Genomic DNA, 21,440 nt, shown 5'->3' with positions numbered 1-21,440 from the left:
ATTATTAAACCTCTAAAATATTCATGCAAAAATATTTCTAAATATAGACTATTAACTTTATCTTAAATTTAAATCAATTTTTAATACAATATTCATAAATATAATAGCTTTGAACTACTGGTGTATCCCTCATTTTAACGTAGTTGTCTATTTTTTTTAATTTTATATACAATGAATTGCAACACAAAACAAAAAACTTTAACAACGCATAGAAGTTTAATGTTATTGTTCAGCTAGCCTTTCATAACCAAAATCTATTTTGAGACAATAAAGAACACAACTAACACAACTTTCCACTATAAAAACTGATTGAATAATTCAACCAATACGCAGGTCTATAAAATGATCAGTCTCAACACTTTCTTAAATAAGTTTAAAAAACTTAGCACTTAATAAACTTTTTTCAAACCTCCCACAAAATTGAAACTCAAAATATTTTTGATAACTTTTGGAAATAATTTTATTATTTATGACACTTATTAATACAATATTATAGTATTATATGGGATATGAAAGTGATAAAATCGTTAAGATGTTGAAAAATTAAACATCTGTTTTATTCATTTCAAAAATCTAATTACCAGAAGCTCGTTAGAACGTTAAAAGGTTAGGCTAAATGTATATGTATAAAAAAAACAAAACTAAAAAACACCGGGCTAATATACAGATATAATCCTATACAAAAAGAAACCTTTATTCTCTGGTTATAATGACATTTTAATACATATACACTTTTTCTCTCAGCATTCATAGGAACTACAAATGAGGCTAATGTCTCTACCAAAACCAAAGTTAAAAAAGCGGTTCTTTGTTTAATAAACGGACGAGGAAAAATAACAAAAACCATTGGGAAAAACAGCGGAAAAACCATACATAAGTCAACTCACCATTTGTAATAATTAACAAGATTTTCCTAATGTATGTATAGCATGGAAATGGCTAATTAAAATGTTCAGTTATTTTTATTTTTCATTCATAAAACTATTTCAACATCTACTATTTACATTCGTCTGTTTATTACCATTTTATGTCCATTTTATATCGTTATACAGTTAAAAACTTAATTCGTCCTTACTAAAAATATTTAATTTTGAGAGAATATACAGCCATATTTAGAAAATGCAAAAGCCAAAAAATGTTTTTAAGATTAAGATTAGGTACACTGAATGTCATGAATTCATGAACAGTTATAGAATGGTATAGTTTCATTTCTAAACAAACAATAATTAATACCAATAACCAAAATTAATAACTATATTAATACATATATCTATATAATGATCCCCTACGTGAAATAATAAATAGAGATTATTAAATATGAAGCTAACCTAATATAATGGCGAATATTGAACTTAATATTATATATTAGTAAACTAATGAAAAAAAAATACAAATTAAGTACAGAAGCTAATTCTTATTATGAACGAAATTGAGGCTTAGTGTTATAAAGACTTAAAGGCAAGATTTTAAATAGTAGAAGGGTAGATATTTTAGAATTCGTCACTTTGTAATAGTCTACACTAAGACAATTAGAGCTTTAAACCAGCTCAAGAGATTTTCCTAAAATACAATTCCCATGAGGTTTATCTCGACCAAAATGAGCGAAGTGAGATGAGAGATTATAATTATAGCTCCTACTTTTATGTAATACATTGAAACAATGTAAAAAGTAAAATAAAAATTTCCAACCAAACAATTTAAAAAATATATCTTTTAATTGCTTATTAAAAATGTGTAATAACCAATAGATAGGTAAATCATGACTTAAAAATGCTAAAAAGTTTCATTTTCTGTTAAAATGTTAATTCTACGTTTATTCGTATTTGAACTGAGCAAAAAATATCAAATTAATTTTGTTATAAACTAAATAACCCCATTTTCCTGATTAATTTTAAAAAGTAGATACCGGGGGTTTTCTTTTGATCCCCCAAAGTACTGACAAGATACAATATTTTTTATCAGAAACCACCCTTAAAGTTAACGATTAAACTATTTTTACAGCTTCTAAAAATTACATAAGGCATATAAAGAAACTCTCACACACACGCAAGAAAATATCGCTCCGCTCAGAATATCTAATACAACAATAATATATTCCTATTTATATTCTTTCTGATATTTAATTATATGCTTTTGTTATACGCAAAATAATAAATATAGACATTTTAGTTGTTTATCATTTAATCTTATTAAGAGGACGTTATACACGTATGTGTTGTCTCAGTCTTACTGACGTACATCATAGCAAATTTATGTTCAATAGAACACATTTTATGTTGTTAGCTTTAATATTGGAGTCAATTTACCTATTATCAAATTTAAAGGTACGAATATTATCTAAAACATGTCCTATGCTTTTATTAATATAATCATTTTAAAATGAGTTATAACTTATAACTATGTAAAATAATAGAACTTTAAAATGTTCATTACTCACTTTAAAACGATATTATCAATAAATGCATATAACATGTCTTGGACAATACTTTTACCTTTAAGTTTGAAAATAGGTAAATTGACTCCAAAATAATACTAACAACATAACATGTGTTTTGCTGAACACAAATTTGCTATGATGTACGTCAGTAAGACAAAGACAATACATACGGGTATTAAGTCCTCTTAGAAAATTATTATTATTAATATTTACATAAATATGTGAAATAAATGTGAATTTTGATTTAATTATAAAATGTATTACCTAATTTAAAATAATTTTAACTATGTTTTTTGAAATCATTAAATGTTTTATTTATCATAGTGCAATTTAACAATTATAAATATATACATAACGTATAATTAGGAGTCTTTTTTTGACCGTAATTTTAAATACTATATTCCTACATACATTTTAAAATTATAAAATTAATAATTAACATAATAATAATAAAATATGCAGAATTAAATTCTCATAACACATATTTTAAATAAAACTTTATATTTTTAGACAAAACATTTATTAGTTAATGCAAGGTAATACATAAATAAGCAACTAGGTACCCAAATAAAATTATACTAAATCGCAAAATTATTCATTCATTTAACTTTTATATTTTTATAACGTAGTAACCGAAGATCGATGAATACAAAATGCATACACTATAGTCTATAATATAAAATATCATCACGTTCGTGTAATTTTCTAAGAATTATATATGATTTACAACTAGAAGTTTTGTTTCAGACGTTACAACGTAACAGAATGCCAACGAATTAACCTATACTAATCTTACATACACTTTACTTGTATAAATGTATTATATCTTATATCATACTATTATAACGAGTAATATCTGCAGTAGTCATTTAAACAAATTATGTATTTGTGAAACTGAAATTATAAACACAATCATCTAATAAATTAAAGATAGTGATAAACAATTTTTATAATAAAAATGATACATAACTATATAATAATTATTGGAATATTAAGCCATTGCGAATCAAGTTAAACATAGTTAGGTAATGATAATTATATTAGGTCAAATGTTGAAGCTTTATAAAACTTGCACTCTCGTGTTTTTTTATCATAATCTATTAGTGCTCGCACATTAAAAGTTGATAACACATTTTTGTAATGACGAAAATTTACATCCACCAAAAATCAAGAGTACCTACTATGTTAAAAAATAGATAAAATATATTTTTAACAATAAAATACAACTGCAAGTGATAAATGGTATAAATGTAATATTTATTCAAGAGTGCGATGACATTAAAATAAAATTAAATAATATTACATACCAGTAAAATAATCAATAAATAATATGCGAATTTAAAGGTAAGTATAATAAAGAAAATCTTATCAGTTACCACATAATACTTACGTATTATAGATGAATTCGTGTGCATAGTTTACATGGATCATATATAATAAACTAATACGATATAGTACTAACTACTAAGAATAAATAGACTATAGCGACTAAAATAAATTGTACATCATTTATTAAATCAATAAATATGGCGTAGGCAAAAGTTTGTAAAAAGAAACTGTTACCAAATAAGTCCAAATTTCGAGTGTTTAAATGCGTTTTACATCGGGATTTTTGTTAGTTTTATCTAATAATTATGATGTAAGTGTGTTGCATGTAAGAATATATAAATGAAACACAAACCGATAATCTAGAACAAGTTAGACTTACTGTATACGTTTAACCAACTTTGAATACTCGTATACCTGACCATTGGTCAGTCGTAAAGCTGCAGTGGGTGACGCAGTACCTTAATATTATATTATGATGTGTCCCTGGGTTTATGAATAAAGACCACGGAGGACTTTTTGCTTAATGTGCATGCCCTTCAATCGGAAAAACAATGTTTGTGCAATAGTCACCGACGTCCTGAATTGTGTCAGACACCACATATGCACGGTACTCTTTAAATAATTTCGATTCGTGTCATGATAAGTTATCTGTTTTTCAATAAAATAATATGTGAGTAAAGCTTTAAAACTTTTTTTTGGCTGTTTGCTTGTATTCAATTATACCCTGTATCATGTGTTCATTATAAATAAATACATTTTTAATTTTAATTCAAAAATATATCTACGTTTTATCTTTGCTTTGTTTTAGTCCGATACGCCATATTATTATTTATGAATATCCTCATTAGATCGACGCGTTATTTCGATATATACTACTTTTCAAAATTAATATGTATCTTTCGTAATGCATTTTTCCTTCGCTGATGAATTATGTGTGTTTATGGTTTACAGCAATTCAGCGTTACCTACAAGTATATACAATGAAACGAATTCCAGCATTCTTGGTTAACATTTTTCGACAAGAAAACGTATTTAACGGAATTTTATAATTATTTCATATCACAGGATAACATTTCATGAATTTATAGTACACATTTATTCTTTTTAATATTTTCAATAGTAGGTGCGTAATTTAAAAATAAAATAACTCATAAAACTTGAAGTTTAATAAAAAAATAAAAGAGAGAGAAAATAGTAACGTTATATTATTATATATAAACATGATTTGTGTGGCTATTACTCTTGAAATAAAACACTATATTTTATTCACGATTAAAAAAATTAAAAATATCAATTATTTTACAGAATAAAAGAACTATAATTCATTAAATATTCTATCCTAAATGAAATGCGCCCTAATAAATAAAGGTGCATTATGTGTCATTGCTTATTAGTTAATAGTTATATTATGTTTCTTTGTCCCAATTGTTTAATTTCAAATGAAAATGCAATTTCAATATTCGTTATAGTAAAAAAAATATCATATCTATACATTCAGATACTACAATTTCATATAATAAAATATATATACTTTTTTTAATGTTTAAAAAACTCAAAATAATTTTTCCATAATTGGTTGTAAGTTGATATAACTTTTTTACACTAATTTATTTTAATTTTCTATACTACTCAAAAGTTAAATTTGTATATGGTCACAGTTCAATCTCTTTGAATTATCGAATATTTATTTTTACAAAAAAAAAAAGAACAAACGATGTTTATATACCAGATAGTTAATACATTATTTTATAAAAAGAATACAAAAGAAAATGGTTTACAGTGATAAATTATGACCGTGGAATCTAAGTTATTGTGAACAGAAATCCTTAATTTTTGTATTATCCCCTGATCGTTGACTGATCCTCATGTTAGAACTTAATATGAAATGATTGCAAAGTATAGGTATTTAATTTTTATTACATATTGATCATTTAATTATTAATTAATATCACTGTAATATTAACTTTATTAATTAATAGCACTCAACAATTTTCGAGCATTTAAGATTCACGATAATATATTTAAATTTAAAATCATAAAAAATTAAAACAAAGTTATTAAAATAACACCAGCAGTTTAAAATTATTATATTGCTATACTACATGAAAAACCTATGAAGAATGTATTGAATTAAAACTAAACGTTCAAGCTTTTTACCTGATACCTAAATAAAAATATTATAATATATTATTTCATTAAAAGAAAATCACTAAAAGAGTTAAAAACTTTAAATGTAACCTCAAAAAGTGCCAAAATATTTTGAAAATTATATTAACTTCAGAAAATACTAATATGAATATAGGTTTACAAGAAAAACTTCATGTTTACAATTATTAATTTTTTAATTATAACAAGATAAACAATTGATGTCAAAAACTGGTTAAGCGTAGGAAAATATTTTTATTTTTCATAACTTTAATTTTTTATTATTAAAAAGTAGGTATTAAAAATTTTTGATGTCCCCCCTTCGCCGAAAAAACAACAACAAAAGATCCACTAGATTCAATTTGCTTCTGGAAACCATTCTAAAAGTTTTAGATTCTGATAATTTTTTACTCCTAAGGTAACATCAGAAAAAAAACATTCTAAACCAATATATTTTATTATCGTTAGCTGAAATTATTATTATATCCGTATTAAATTTCGTGTCTACAAAGGTCAGATTAGATGTAGAAACTTTCTAAGCACATTTTTTTCGACCAAAAATTGGTTTTTAGACACACATCAGAAAAATATGAGCTCAGTTTAAATTCAAAACCAATAGAATTATAACCTTTTCTCGACCAAAAATACTAAAATCACGGAAAGTTTCGTATCGAAATGGATTTTAACCAACCCCATTCCACCATCCCTCGGTCAGCTAATATTATTACAATTATCATTATTAAAATCCAAACCACGACGACAATTTGTTTTGCGATGCACATTTTATATTGAGTAACCCTCAACCAAGGTAATTTTGAAGTAGCACCAAAAAATAATTAATGTACTTCCTACATCATATTATATCGGGAAAGACAAAGAATCGCGTGCCGCTATATAGCCTGTCCGCACGATATGCACACAAACATTATGAACGGTTTTCGCCATATTATTGTTATAATACACATTGCGAATCGTACAACAAAATGTAATTATCTAATACATGCCATAACACCTGACGCTAAAAATCACAGATGTGAACTGATATATACCGTGCACCGATACGCGCCAATTATCAGCACGAAATCTAGAATAATATTATAATAATAATATCCTTATAAACTATCATTATAGAATATTAAATTATAATATAATAAAACTGTATTTCATTGCTTTTAATTGCATATTGCATTTTTGGATAATCGCTTATACCTACTGCAGTGTTGTTTTTTCTAATTTGTGTTTATCTCTGTAAACCGTTTATTTGCTATAACGCAATAGATTGGGATGGATACAAAAATAGAAATCTATTGAGTTATGAAAAAAAAAACACTTTTCTGGAATATTACAATCGGATTAAATTGACTTAAATGATCATATTCATAATAATAATCGACTTCCTGGTTAAATTGTCAAACTACCGGTTGTTCAATCGCAGATGTATATTTTAAATGTTATTAAATTGAATAAATTATTTTTTAGTTGAACATGTTATCAGTTATTATGGCTTAATTTTCGAGACTGTTCATGGTTTTATTTTTTCTCTATTATTAAAATGTACTAACTGCATCTCAATGGACAATTGTTTATTTTTAATGTCACTATATTTTAATAAATACTCGTATATTCGTGAAAATTTTTAGAAAATAAATAAATAATTTGTATTTACAAACTGTATTTAATTTTAGTGATCATTTTAGATAATATTTTAATTTTAAAAAACCATGTAAACTATTATTAAATCGATTTTAAAAGAAAACAACTATCTATTATTATCAAATGTAAAAACTGTTTATAAATCTATTCATCCAATATACCAAGGAACAGATATTGGTTATTTTTTAAAGTTCAAGTAAACCAATAATTCAAAAATTATTCTAACAATGTATTCTTCAATTAAAAATTTAAATAGCAAATATAGTGAAATCAATGGTTTACATTATTTGTTTTCCGAAGGTTTTAGTGATCTTTATACACATTCAAATTAGAATTCCATTTATTTTTATTGACTTTGACATATTTATCAATCATAAAATTTAATTTAAATGTATTATAAATTTAATTAATTCTGTTAGTGATGACCTTACTCCTAAGTAAATACAATTAATCAGATAAAAAATGATACACTGATGTAAATCAAATGAAAAATTGTAGTGAATTTCTAGTTGATTTACGTGTATTTCCAATTAACTTTGACGTTCAACTACAACTTGTATATACATTAATCAACAGCAATGAAACATATATTTACTTTGTTTTATTACCTAATCAAATTAACTTTATTCGTATTATTGTTGTTTACATATTCTATGAAGGATTAAGAATTTTTGTCAAAATAAATAAGAATTAACGTTAACTCAGAAACAATGTAATTATGTACGAAATAAATATCAACATTATATTAAAGCATTTAGGATAAATTACTTAACTAATTAATTTTGTGTTTGAAAGTTAAGACTAGATACACAATTTATGACATAATTCCCAAAATAGCTATAAATAACTTGCATTTTATATTATTTTACTCTTATATAACATTAAAAAATTACGTATGTAATGAATATAGGTAGAAAACTCTTATGGTTGATGATTTATTATTTTTGAACCACAAATAATATTTTAAATAAAACGTCACATTAGTTTTCAACTTATTATAATATAAACTGTGAGTGAAACAACTACATGATTTATTTGTTTTCAGTATAACGTTAAACTTGTTCAATAAAGTTGTTTTTACGATAGTTGACAGAAATATTTTAAGTGGAACTATTTTAAAAAATTCAAAACAATGTTATTATCTTTACGATTTACGATTTTTTATTGTTATGTACGTACCTATAACTATATAGCTGTTGAACTTTTGATCCATTATGTGGGTTGTATAGATATATTACGAATAATAGTCTAACAGTAAGAAAGTTATTTAAAACAAAAGAAATAATTTAAAAAAATACATTTATTTCACTAACAATTAAATAACTAAGAAGATAACATAAGCTATAACAATAACTCGTAAGTCAGTTATAAATTAATACGTTTTAAAAGCAATGCGAATAAAATATAAATAACACGCGAAATCTCAAAGGGAATAAATGTTGTTAAAATATAATAATATAATGATTCATAATAACACGATTTATTTTAGTTACAATGATGAATATCATTCAATATCTGTAATCGTTTATAATAATTACATTTACCTTCAACGAAATAAAAATTCTCAGACTAAAAAGTATTAATAAAAATATACTGAACATTTATACTACTGATTCCCATTTTAAAACAGACAAACGTTTTATCAAACATTTATAACTACCATTTAAATTAAAAATATATTTGTTTATTTTTTTTTCTTGTTCTATTCCAAACTTACCCCTCTTCAATATCCGTTATACTGAAAAAAATGACAATTCCCTTTAATAAAAGGAAATAAGTTTTTACAGATAACACTTGGATAGTAAATAAAACATCAATATTATTGTGACTATTTGTACACTTGCCAAGTCAAACGGAAACGTTAAGAAATAAAACATCTTTACAACTTTTCAATACGCGCAGCGCAAAATAATATGAGTAAGATAATACATATATTAAAAAAAAAATATGTCATAAAATGTGTAACTAAATGTCTAAATGGCAACCACTTAAAAACACATATACCTAGAATACATTTATTTGATGCATTTTTGTTTTTTATTTTTTCATAATTTTTTATTGATACAATGTCGCTTCTTCGAGATATAAAAATAAATAAACTCTAAATTCGTCTTGCGTGTTTTAAATAAAATAACTGAAGTTATGAGGATACATATTTTATATGGAATATTAAATATTAAACAAAAATATATACAATTAAAACTACTTTCTATTATCCATAAATAAATTATTTTGTTTTAAATGAGGTGTAACTCAAATATTATTTAGCTGTTATTATAAAAACTAAAATGTTTTTTGATGATGTCATATTATGTGTCTATGTTTAATAACATTTTGACATAAAATAAATAATTTTTTCAAGGATTTCTGAATACACTATTACTCAATAACTTTTTAAGTCTATGGACAATTTTTAGTTAAAAGTTATCGTTATTTCATATACATTTAAAATCGAAATTCAACCATAATAATATACCACTTAAAGATCGTTTACTGTGACAAAATAAAATAATCAAAAGCTCATTTACAATAATCAATAAAAAGACAACATTTCGTATAATTATAGTTTCTAAATAGTCATTAACCAATACAAATCGTCTAAAAATATTAAATGCGTTTGATTAGAATTATATTTTTACAATTTTCAACGAACAACATATAGTTAATTCATGCTTTTACTGTATGTGGTCATATAATAAAATGATGATGTATATGATGATTACAAACCGATAAATCTAAATGACAACACTGATTTAAAGGACAAATATATAAGTAACCCTATTCGCGGTTGCTGAAATAAATTACATACATTATATGGACGGTTACTGCAGAAATGTACCATTTCAATAGAATCGTAGATCAGAAGTATACAAAAGCCGAATTAAAATAATTGATTTTTTGAAACGAAAAAAAAAGTGTTTATAAACTTTTGCTCCGTCGATAGTATACGTCGTCGAATGTATTTCTTAGAGCTCGGCTTGTGAATTGCTCAGTCGTCCAGAAAACACCACTTATAGAATGTTTTGCCGCGCGTGTGTGATAACGGCGCTAAGACTCACCTACGCCGTATCGCATTAAACGAGGCGTCGAGTGAATGGTTGCGAGTATAATCGGCGACGGTAATGAACGGAGAAAACTCAACAAACGTATAAACACGGTGTGCGTTAGGTCTTAAAATATTATATAATATAACTTATTCCTTAATGAGTGCCTACACTGGCGGCACGATACAAATATATAATAATATATTAAACACGGTTTCGACAAACCAAGGTGAATTGCGATAAAAAAAAAATAATAATGATAAAATCATAATAATATTGCGAAGCCACTGCGTTGGATACTTATATATACACACGTATTATTGTCATAAACGTTATTGTTATAATCCAATAATCGTAATTGTATTATATTATTATAAGATGGCACTTACGTCGGGTTCGTCCGTGAGTTTCTTATGATGTACATCGCTGGCGTCCATTGACCGTTTGTGCACGTGCTTGTGTTCGAAGAGGTAAAAACCCTCCAGACTGCCGATCTATAAAATAAAAACGCTTTGTAAAAAATCTCGCCTATTCAATATTATATCCAACAAAATATAATAATATATAACACGCGTAATATGGTACAGTACTACAGGGCTAAACCAGGAAGTCGGGTTACATATGCGTTATTAGACAGGTATAATACGAAATACAACGATTGAATTAATATTCGAAATATACGAAATTAATACATTGAATGGTTGTGTGAGCGTGTGCGCTCTCAAACGAAACTCTTTGTAGAGCCGTTTAATTAAAAAAAATCGGTACATAGCTTTCAACCTCAGTATTCAAGAGTAAACGGGGAAGCGTGAAATCTCTTATAACGGTCTCTTTGAACGTTACATAGCTAGTCAAGGTCTATAAGTAAAAAAAAAACAAATTGAAATAGAATGGCACGACAGAGTACAAATACCACGGTTAAAAACAACGCAATCGTACCCAGAGGAAAAATAATATATTTGAAATAATATAATTACGGTAAAAAACTGTACTAAAATGGGTTTAAACTATTTAAAGACATAAGCATAAGAAACATATTAATGTGAACTTTTTAATTCATGAATAAAAAAAATATTTCTCTTAGCTTCTGCGACTCATTTTATTTTTTTAATCATTACATACTACAACAATTGAATAGTATAGGTATAAGAATCTATGTATTATTTCAATTTTGTTGTAAACAAAAAATATAACATAATTTGAATCTAAAAACATAATAATCAGATATGCAACAATTGCAATTAAAAATAGCCATACATTTTCTAACACTATACTATATTTCTTCTGTAAATCAACATTTTTTTTTCATTTTAAAACAATAGTTGAATCAATTTATCAAATTTAATTATTTTTTCGAGCACTTCCAATATGATTAATTCGGTTTAAGACTTTTAATCATAGGTTAAAACATAATAACAAAAGTATTAATTAACTTATTTTCAAGATAAAGAATGTGTTTAGCAAAATTTTAAGTTAAAATCGAGACATTTAAAATGAATGCAAATACGATTAGTCTTCTGATGGTTAGGTTAGGTATAAACTAAAATGAAATAAAAATCCCCACCAAATTCATCTTGCAGAGCTGTTTTTAAGCCTTGTCCCTTTCATCTTCCCGTAGAAAATAGAGAAAACGTGTTAACGTTGCAAGAAGAGTTCTACTTGCACGTGGTTAGCATACTTCACATTGACCAACGGATACGTGACAACAAAAAATGATAGAGAGAAACTAATGTTTTTTTTTATCCTTCTCTCCAACGACGTTAACAGACATAGTGACTACAGTCATGATGATACAGTGGTTTGACATAATAAAAACGGTCTACCCAACTCGCGTGATTCTACCAACATTTATTATACCCGGGCCAAAACACAACTCGCGATTGTTCGCTGTGTGTCACATACCATTCACTCATGCGTTCAACGTTGGTAAATTTCAATCCGAAATTCCACAATGTGCCTAAGTTCCCATATTTAAGCGGATTTCGTTTTGGTATTTTCGTTTTAAATTGAGTAAAACAATAGCTTTGAGGACTAGTAATTTTCAGAAATTCCACAGGAATTCACTATACTGGACTGCAAAAACAAAAATCATTCATTGATATACATTTGTTTAAATAACATTGTTCAACAAGCAAACCCGAAATGTATTTTCAAATTACTGTGACTCTAAAAAAAAAGTCCCCACATCGAATGTTCGAGACTAAACTAAACAATATTATGCATAATTCACATATATAAACATCTTATATTGTAATATTAGAATTTTAAATTATTTTTATCATCGATAATAATGTCTTGAATAAAAATAACATAATGTTAAAAATGATGCAATTTTTATTTTTATTTATTTAAACGCTCATATCTATAAAATATTTTTAAGTATAATTTATAAGTCAATATTTATAATTATGTAGCTATTTTCACTTTAAGTTTTAGCTTTACAATAAATTTGTCTTTTTCTTGTAACTGTCACAGAATTTAAGCATTAAGAATTTCACATATTATATAATTGTTGTACTTATATAAAAATTATAATAAAAACAAAATGCAATAATACGTATTACAATATAAAATAAAATTATACATGAGGTAAATACCTAAATTATGTTGTTTAACAATTATATTTATAATAAATACATAAATTATAAACGTTATAATGGAAGGTTTAAATAAAAACAATTCATAATTTTACAACTGGATTTTATAGCAACACGTCAATATTAGCTTTGATACTTTTCACATTTAATTTTTGGTAATAAAATGATAACTTAACCAAAGGAAGTGCATACATTAAACTAAATATAACTAACTGTCATAGTGTGAAAGCTGACGACTACTTTCGCTTTAAATATTGAATTTATTGAATGACATAATGACCAGAATGATGGCCACGGCATATGCAATGTACAACACAGCATGCATATTCCATGTTGTTGAAGATAAAAAATCTGGTTTTACGATATACACATAATATAATGATATGCAATGATTATTTATATCATAATTTAAAAAAAAAAATTTTTTTCGTTTTATTTTTTTTCTCCGGGTCGAGTTGTTACCGTTTCGGTCAACGCTTTCCAGACAAAAGTTATATGAATAATAATACATCGATATTATTTCGGACTTCCTGTAACAATTTTGGGTGAAGGAAACAAAACTAACGACGCGACAATGAAATATATATACACTGCCAACAATTTGTTTGGAAAGGGATTTTAGAACTTTACCAAAAAACCTCAAACTAATGATATCCATACATAACAATTTTAATTGGCAAACATATAATAATAACTTACACAATACAAACTTATAATCGGGAATAATAATGAACAGTTAGGATGCGGTATTATCTTTATTAATATTGGAAACAAGTTAAAAGAGACAAATGTAAACAATAGTAACATTTATCAGGAAAATCTCATTAAAAAATGTACAATATCCGAAATATGAATAATACAATCATATGAGTCTAGTCACTAATGAAACTTCGTGTACACCGTAAAAAATAACCTAAGGCTTGTCATTATATTATCGAAACACTTAGAGGGAAATTTAAAAAAAAAACAAATTCATAATAAGTTAAAAAATTAAAATACTGTTCACTATTTTAAAAATAATCAATATCACATTGTGATAGAAAATAAATCTTTTGTCAAATTCTCAAAATAACTGATCTATATATATAAGAAATAAACGCTGTGCCGTATATAGGCTCAATGAGATCAACAAATCTATACATAAATACAAACAGCATGTGAAATAATATATTAAACAGACGTAAAAGAACAGTTCGCTGCTTGCGGAAGTGTGCAGAACGGAAAACGATGTCGCGTAGCTAACAGTAAAAACAAATAATAAGCAAAAAGGTGAAAAAAACAATAGGTACAAAATGTAAACAAACGACGACGAAACACGACGGACGTCGTTAATTATGACACTATGCTAGTGTATATATACACGCTAACGTGCGTTTACAACAGAAGAAGAGGAAGAGAGACACGGCTAGAGGGACAGGATTCTAACAGAGGTTTACACTACTGATTGCCGCCAAACGATACGGTCGAAGGATGTGGATGCGTCGGGGCAGTGGAACGGTGGTAAATAATGAAACGGTTAAAAATCGTATTATTGAATCCGAAAATTTATTCAGTCAATTAAGTCGAAAACACGTTTGCTTCCATTTATCTATATTAATTCAATCCAAACGGCGAATTGCGAACCGTAAACTATTAATAAACGTCCGCCTAACGGCTACAACACCTATACGGACACAAAAACCCTACTCACCCGCAAACACGCGTGGCGCGTGGTGCAGACATGCAGTGCTTGAATTGGTAGGAAGGAGGCAGGATGACGGAGATCCTCTACTATTTGTTTTTATATTTTGAGAGTATCTACACCGTTGGTAATATTGTCATTTGAACGGAGAAGACAGTACTTACGTTCTTCTAAAAAAAATGTCTAACCCATTAGTCTTGTAATTTTTAATTTTACAAAATTGAGTGATACATTCAAATTCAATTAGCTGAGTTAAATAATTTATTATTATTACATTGGTATGATTATACTGCATAAAAATATATATATATATAAACAAATTAAAATTATTTTTGTTCTAAAACGTATATTTGTATAGTTCATAAGTAATCATACTTGTGACTACTTATGTCACATATTAGTGACATACTTGAACTATGGATTATTTGTTTAAGGATTAATGGCTGAGTGTTGTGTGTGTGACGAAGCCTTACTAGATAGTTTGAATCGAAGAGTTTTTTATGATATTTATTTTTCTAATTCAATCTCTGCCTACACATATTATATACTGTTTTAATTTTTAGTTAGTGACTGTATTGGACGTTGAAACGCAAACCTTCTTCGGATTTGCATGGACCAAAAGGGATCAAATAGAACGAACGTCTCCTCGCAGTTGTAGTATAGTGATCGATGTTGTTTTTCAAAAAAACCCACCTATGATGACAGTTTTTGATTTAAAAACTATATCGTGACAACGTTTAGAGCTCAAAAAATAAAATCAATAATCGGACGAAGAAAAGTTTGATATTTGATAGCATTTATAAAGAACTAAACATGTAAATTCTATTAATAACATACACGTTAAAAAACCTTATCGCCTCGTAAAGTGTGAAAATTTGATTTAATAAAACATGATTTGATCACGTTACTCAAATAAAGTCATATATATATATACATACAAATATAAATAAATAATATATATGATCAAATGATTTTAACCAGAAAAGCGATTTATACCTAACCATAAGCCGATTGGGATTTACTAGGATGATGTATTTACACGTTTTGTATTTTAAAAGATAAAAATACAGTAAATATGTATTACTACAAATGGGTTGTCAGACTGTTAGTACATCGAATTTGTTTTCGGCGCAAAAGCTTATGATGAAATGTATAATATTAATATATATGCAGAAATAACTCGGGTATATATCATATTCCATTAAAAACTGAAGTACAGAAATCACTATTGTATAGTTATAATATACATTAATTGGAAGGAATATTTAGAAATATCAAGGTATTAGATATTACTAAATATTTTATTTTATTAAAAATGTATAAAAAAACAGTGATCAAGTAGCTAGCCGCTCTGCTGCACAAGTACAACTGATGTAAAGTGTATTGCACTGAGTATATTACAGAAGTGGATAGTTTAAATTTGAATTCAATGATAAATTAATGCAAAAACGATTCTGAACGGAAACGGTTTGTCAGTCAATGTTACAAATTTTTAAATTAACCTATATTGCTATTACTTATAGTTAATTGTAATAAATTTAAATAGTAATTTATTGTATTATTAATAATACGGTATGAATAGGCAATAGCTTAAAATTAATAAAAGTATATTATGAAACTTTCATTTAGTATAAAAAAATAATAATAAATTAAGTAATAAAGGATTGGTTTAAGATTTTATAAATACTACGTTTTTACATTGCCAAAAAATAAGTAATCGGTTAGATCAAAAACTAGTTTTTCGGAAATTTCCCGTTATTTCCTATTTTTTTCTAAAACTATTAAGAAAGTATTGAAGGTTTTTTATCTTAATTCCATATAAATATCAACTAAATTAAATTTTTTATAATAAAACATATTGAAGCATTTTAAATAGCTTCAAAATATTAAAAAGTGATTAAAATCGCAAAAATTCATTTTAAAAAACATACAAATATCAATAAAAAATCAATACACTCATCGTTCGCTCAAAATTTAAAATCCAAAATTGTAATTAAATATTTTCATTCTACCTGTAATAAAATATTGTGATGTTTAATATTTATGGTTCCAAAAAATATTAATTTATATTCAACAAATATAACGCGAACGCATTAGTCAAGTTAAAAATATTTGAGAAGTTTTTCCACAAATATTGTAAATAAAATACTAAATAGTAATTCTTGGTTGAGCAAATAAACATAAAATTTACTTTGTTTGTTCTTAAAAATATAAATTGAATGACCTATTCAGTTGGGCTCATTATCGGTTTTTCTTTAGATATCAGAAAAGAAAACCTTTATCGATTTTTCCATCCAATTTATAAGTAATAAAAAAAAAGTATCCATAGAATGGTACTCTGATAGCAGTCCAACCAAAGTATTAATGCCATCATTATCCCAAACCATAAAATCAGAAAGCTTTTAAAATACTATCATCTTCATTGATTATATTTATTTATCGTGATATTTGACTTAAAAAGAATTTTTCTACAAAAATGAATATCATATAGGTACAACAGGTATACTGAGTGATAATTTTATCAAACAACACTTGAAAACAACATTTTATTTTTAATAATTTTTCGTCAAAATAAATCAACATTTTTAAAATATATATACATTATTTTTAATACCTATTGTTATCGTTGTACTTTTTTAAGATTTTTCGTTTTTTTGAATGGCAACATACATTTTTAATTTTATATTCTAAAGCAGAATATTTTTCAGGGTATTTCAATACATAAACATAAAAATTCTGACGTCTATGAGTTATAAACTTATAACTATTATAAGTATTTAAATTTTAGTGGAGTGGAGTAGTATACGGATACTCCGATAAAAGTTTGTCAACTACTCCATTCACCGAAAATATTCTACTCAGGAATATGAAATTATAAATGTATGTTGCCATTAAAAAAGGAAAAAACTTAAAAAATTATAACGATAAAATAATATAATTTTTTTAATAACATGCTATTTTATTTTGACTAAAAAAATAAAAAATTATCCAAAAAAAAAAATTTCAAAAATGTAATAGATTTTTAAATAAAGAGTGTAGTTTTATAAAAGAATCACCCAGTATACTTAAAAAAAAAACTATTTTAAATATTGTAGATTTACTTATAATTCATTAAATTAATTAAAGAACACTATTTACTGCCTTGTCCGAATACTGGAAATGTTTTCACACGGGTATCGAGGTTTCAATGTTATTCTCGAGAGACATTTTGGCTTACGTTAATTGAATAAAAACATCACGTTCCCCAAAGATTTTCAAAAAAAATTGAGATTTAAAAAAAAATGGAAGAAATTATTATTGTTTCCTTCGTAATACTATTGCAGTCACGTCAACTCTCATTTGTATTCAAACCTCGGCAATAGTTATAACAATTGATTTTATTTTCATAAAAAAGTAATTTATTAAAATATACTTCCTGTACTTTTCTATACGTATTCCGTTTTAATAACTAAAGGTCATACTTTATTTTGTTTCAGTCAACGGGAAACAATAAATTCATCAAAATACGGTCCTGCCTATTTTTCATCTTTAGTCTTGTTTTTATTTAAATAGCCTATATATAATTTTAAAAAAAAACAATTATAATAATAGAAATTATTTATTGTATTAAATTAATTACACACTTTTATTATAGATTTCTAATCAACAATTTTTTTTAAATTCTAATAGTGATTTAAGAAAAAAAATTAAAAGTAAAATTATTTGTACATTCAACAAGAGCTTTAAAATGATAATTAGGAATTTTAATTAATTTTGTAACTAAATATTGCGTTTATTTTATCGCCTAGCCATAAAATTAAAAGATTAGCATCTTTTATATTATACATCCAGCGCGCGATAACCGAGAATTGTGTGTGTTTACACTCCATTATAGGTGACAAACTTTTCTTTTTAGCAAATTTAAAACATTAAACGATTTATAACATATCGTTGAGTTTAAACAACGTAAGTACTACAAAGTAAAGTCGAGGTCAGGTTTATTGTTCAGTAATTACGAAAAGTTACTGGGCAACACCGTGATGGCGACAACAACCTTTAATCTTTAAAATGAGGTTAATTCAAAGAATTCGTATTAAGTATATCTGCACACTAATAACTTCATAACATCGTGATAAAACTACATGGTTATATAAAATAATTACGTTATAGTTCTATGATACACTTAAGAATTATAATAATTGATAATTTCACCAAATTGAATCATACTCTTGAACTAAAATTAATAATACAAATATGTATAGTCTAATGATTGTAGTAAATTATTTTCGACAAAACACACTTATCATATATATTATACATTTATTATACACGATCACACGTCTAATGTTATCCAACTAATTTTATCGACAATTTCAATTTATTATATAATTGTATGTACATAATTTCCAAACTTATTTCAAAAATTCAAACACTAACTACGAATAAGTTACTAGATAAGCAACGTTCCAAAAAATGTGTGTACATGTATTATCAGCACAAATTTTACCGACTAAAATTATATCACAAGAGTAGCAAACACCTTTATTATCGTCGTAGCACAACACCGTCAAACGCGCGTTAATTATTAAGTTATGCGGATGACGTTCCGGTCGTAATATTGCAATATAATATTATATAAACGCATAATATATATACAATATATATTACAATGTAATGACTAACTTTGAAACTAAATTTCGAATACCAGCTAAAATATCCTCGAGACGATATGCAAGCCTTCGTGAGTACTGGATGAGATCATGTATGCAATGCAAATATTTCGAATAGTTCTGATCGTTGATCATCGGATACTTCCTCTCGTTCCTTCTATATAAGATCAAGTATTCGGCAAATGGATAAACCGGCGATGTACGGCGTATGCGCGTGGTAAACACATTTTAAAAATAAATATTCATTACAATAAACCATAACAACAACTCTGAAATGTATAACCAACGATTTTTTTTCCAGTAAACACAAAAACAAGTTCATAACTTACACATATATATTATGAAATTTGTGACCCGTAACACTAATACAACGGTTTTTGTGTATACAAATTACTAACCAGAAAATAAAGATATGAAGAAATTTAAAAGAAAACGTTTACTACTGAAAATACAGTCAACATTATAATATCAAACATTCTGACCATTTAAACGATAAAAGTATACAAGCTAGGTTAGATTTGTCCATATAAAACTGTTATTGTATACGATATTTGATTTATGGTAAACGTTGATTATTATAATAAATTATGATCGAAAACGTTAAAAACAAAACAAAAATATAAAATACTATAATTATTATAAACGATCGTTTTAGTTAAAGTTACGATTGATGACTGCAAAAACTGAATAATCATATTTAATACAAAATTATTAATTTTTTTTATCAACTTGATTTTTATGAATGTTGTATTTTTACATACATACATTAAATAGATACGCAGAAAAACTATTATGGATTTGTGTTACACGAATAATCTAATGATATATGTTTATAATGTAATTAAATGTTACAGCCTAAAACAGAAGGAATGCATGTATATTCATTTGCGTGTTTAAACCCTTTGTCTAGGATTATATTTGAATATAATATGCGGAACTTTAAAGCATAACGATCAACCCCTACCCACAATTTCCCAACAAACCCAACGCAGCCGACACCAAACCCGAGAACTTAATTATCCTTTTCGAGTTGAAATTTAAATAACTGTAGAATACCTTTGCACCCCCATCCTACTGACTTTATATTGCAATAATTTAAAATTATAATGCATTTCTATATCGATAAAAGCTCATGGGACCTACTGTTTATACAGAAATGGTGGGTTGTTAACAAAAATGCTGATAATCCTGCAACCAAAATGCGTTTCAGATAGGTGAGATTTAAAAATACCAATATATTAATTACAATGCTGTTTGCAAAATTCAATGATGAGCTTAATATTATTTTATCATTGTTTTTTGTGCCATTCTGTCAATATTATGAAAATTGACAAACACGGAATACGTCAAGAGGATTGTTTATGACAAACATGATGCTGACATCGATGAAACCGAGGTAAATATAAACTGTTTATAACCAAAATGAAAATACAAATAGGAAAAACTATAACTGATGCATAAAATTATTATATGAAATGGAAATAAAGTGGAGTAGATAGGTTTACCAAAATAACATTAACTGCTAAAAAAAATCATTATCATTGAAATAGTTAAGCATTTATAATTACTTTATAATATTACAGTAATGACAAAAAATCTATAAACAATAAAACCGATATCCGGTTGAACTTTAAATGTGCGACAACAAAATTGATAACCTTATATGTAACGCGACAAGTGTTATACATATACATACATCATATTAACAAATTTATTTTAGAAATATATTTATATATTTGAAACTAAGAACGGAAAATCGACAAGATTTAAAAATTTTTAATCCCGAAATTGAAGAAATAGCACATAGTGTACTATGTATAGACAACGAATAGTATAACGATATGGATTTATCGCGTAACGTCTTTATTGTTATCGTCCCCTTCACAGTATAATTTTTCGCATTTT

General features: G+C 26.1%; 1 protein-coding gene across 2 annotated transcripts in view; it reads right to left on the bottom strand.

Moving 5' to 3' along the window:
• LOC113550595 (furin-like protease 2) overlaps positions 1 to 21,440 on the bottom strand; it is a 126,145-nt gene that overhangs the window by 68,645 nt on the left and 36,060 nt on the right. For both annotated transcript variants that reach the window (XM_026952529.1, XM_026952530.1), the window contains exon 3: positions 10,998 to 11,102. In XM_026952529.1, coding sequence (XP_026808330.1) covers positions 10,998 to 11,102 — 105 coding nt within the window. The remainder of the gene's footprint in view (positions 1 to 10,997; positions 11,103 to 21,440) is intronic.

The sequence above is a fragment of the Rhopalosiphum maidis genome, chromosome 4, assembly GCF_003676215.2.
Source record: "Rhopalosiphum maidis isolate BTI-1 chromosome 4, ASM367621v3, whole genome shotgun sequence".
NCBI classification, from domain to species: Eukaryota; Metazoa; Arthropoda; class Insecta; order Hemiptera; family Aphididae; genus Rhopalosiphum; species Rhopalosiphum maidis.
Note: the sequence above shows the minus strand (reverse complement) of the source record. Positions and strands in the feature narration are given on the sequence as shown.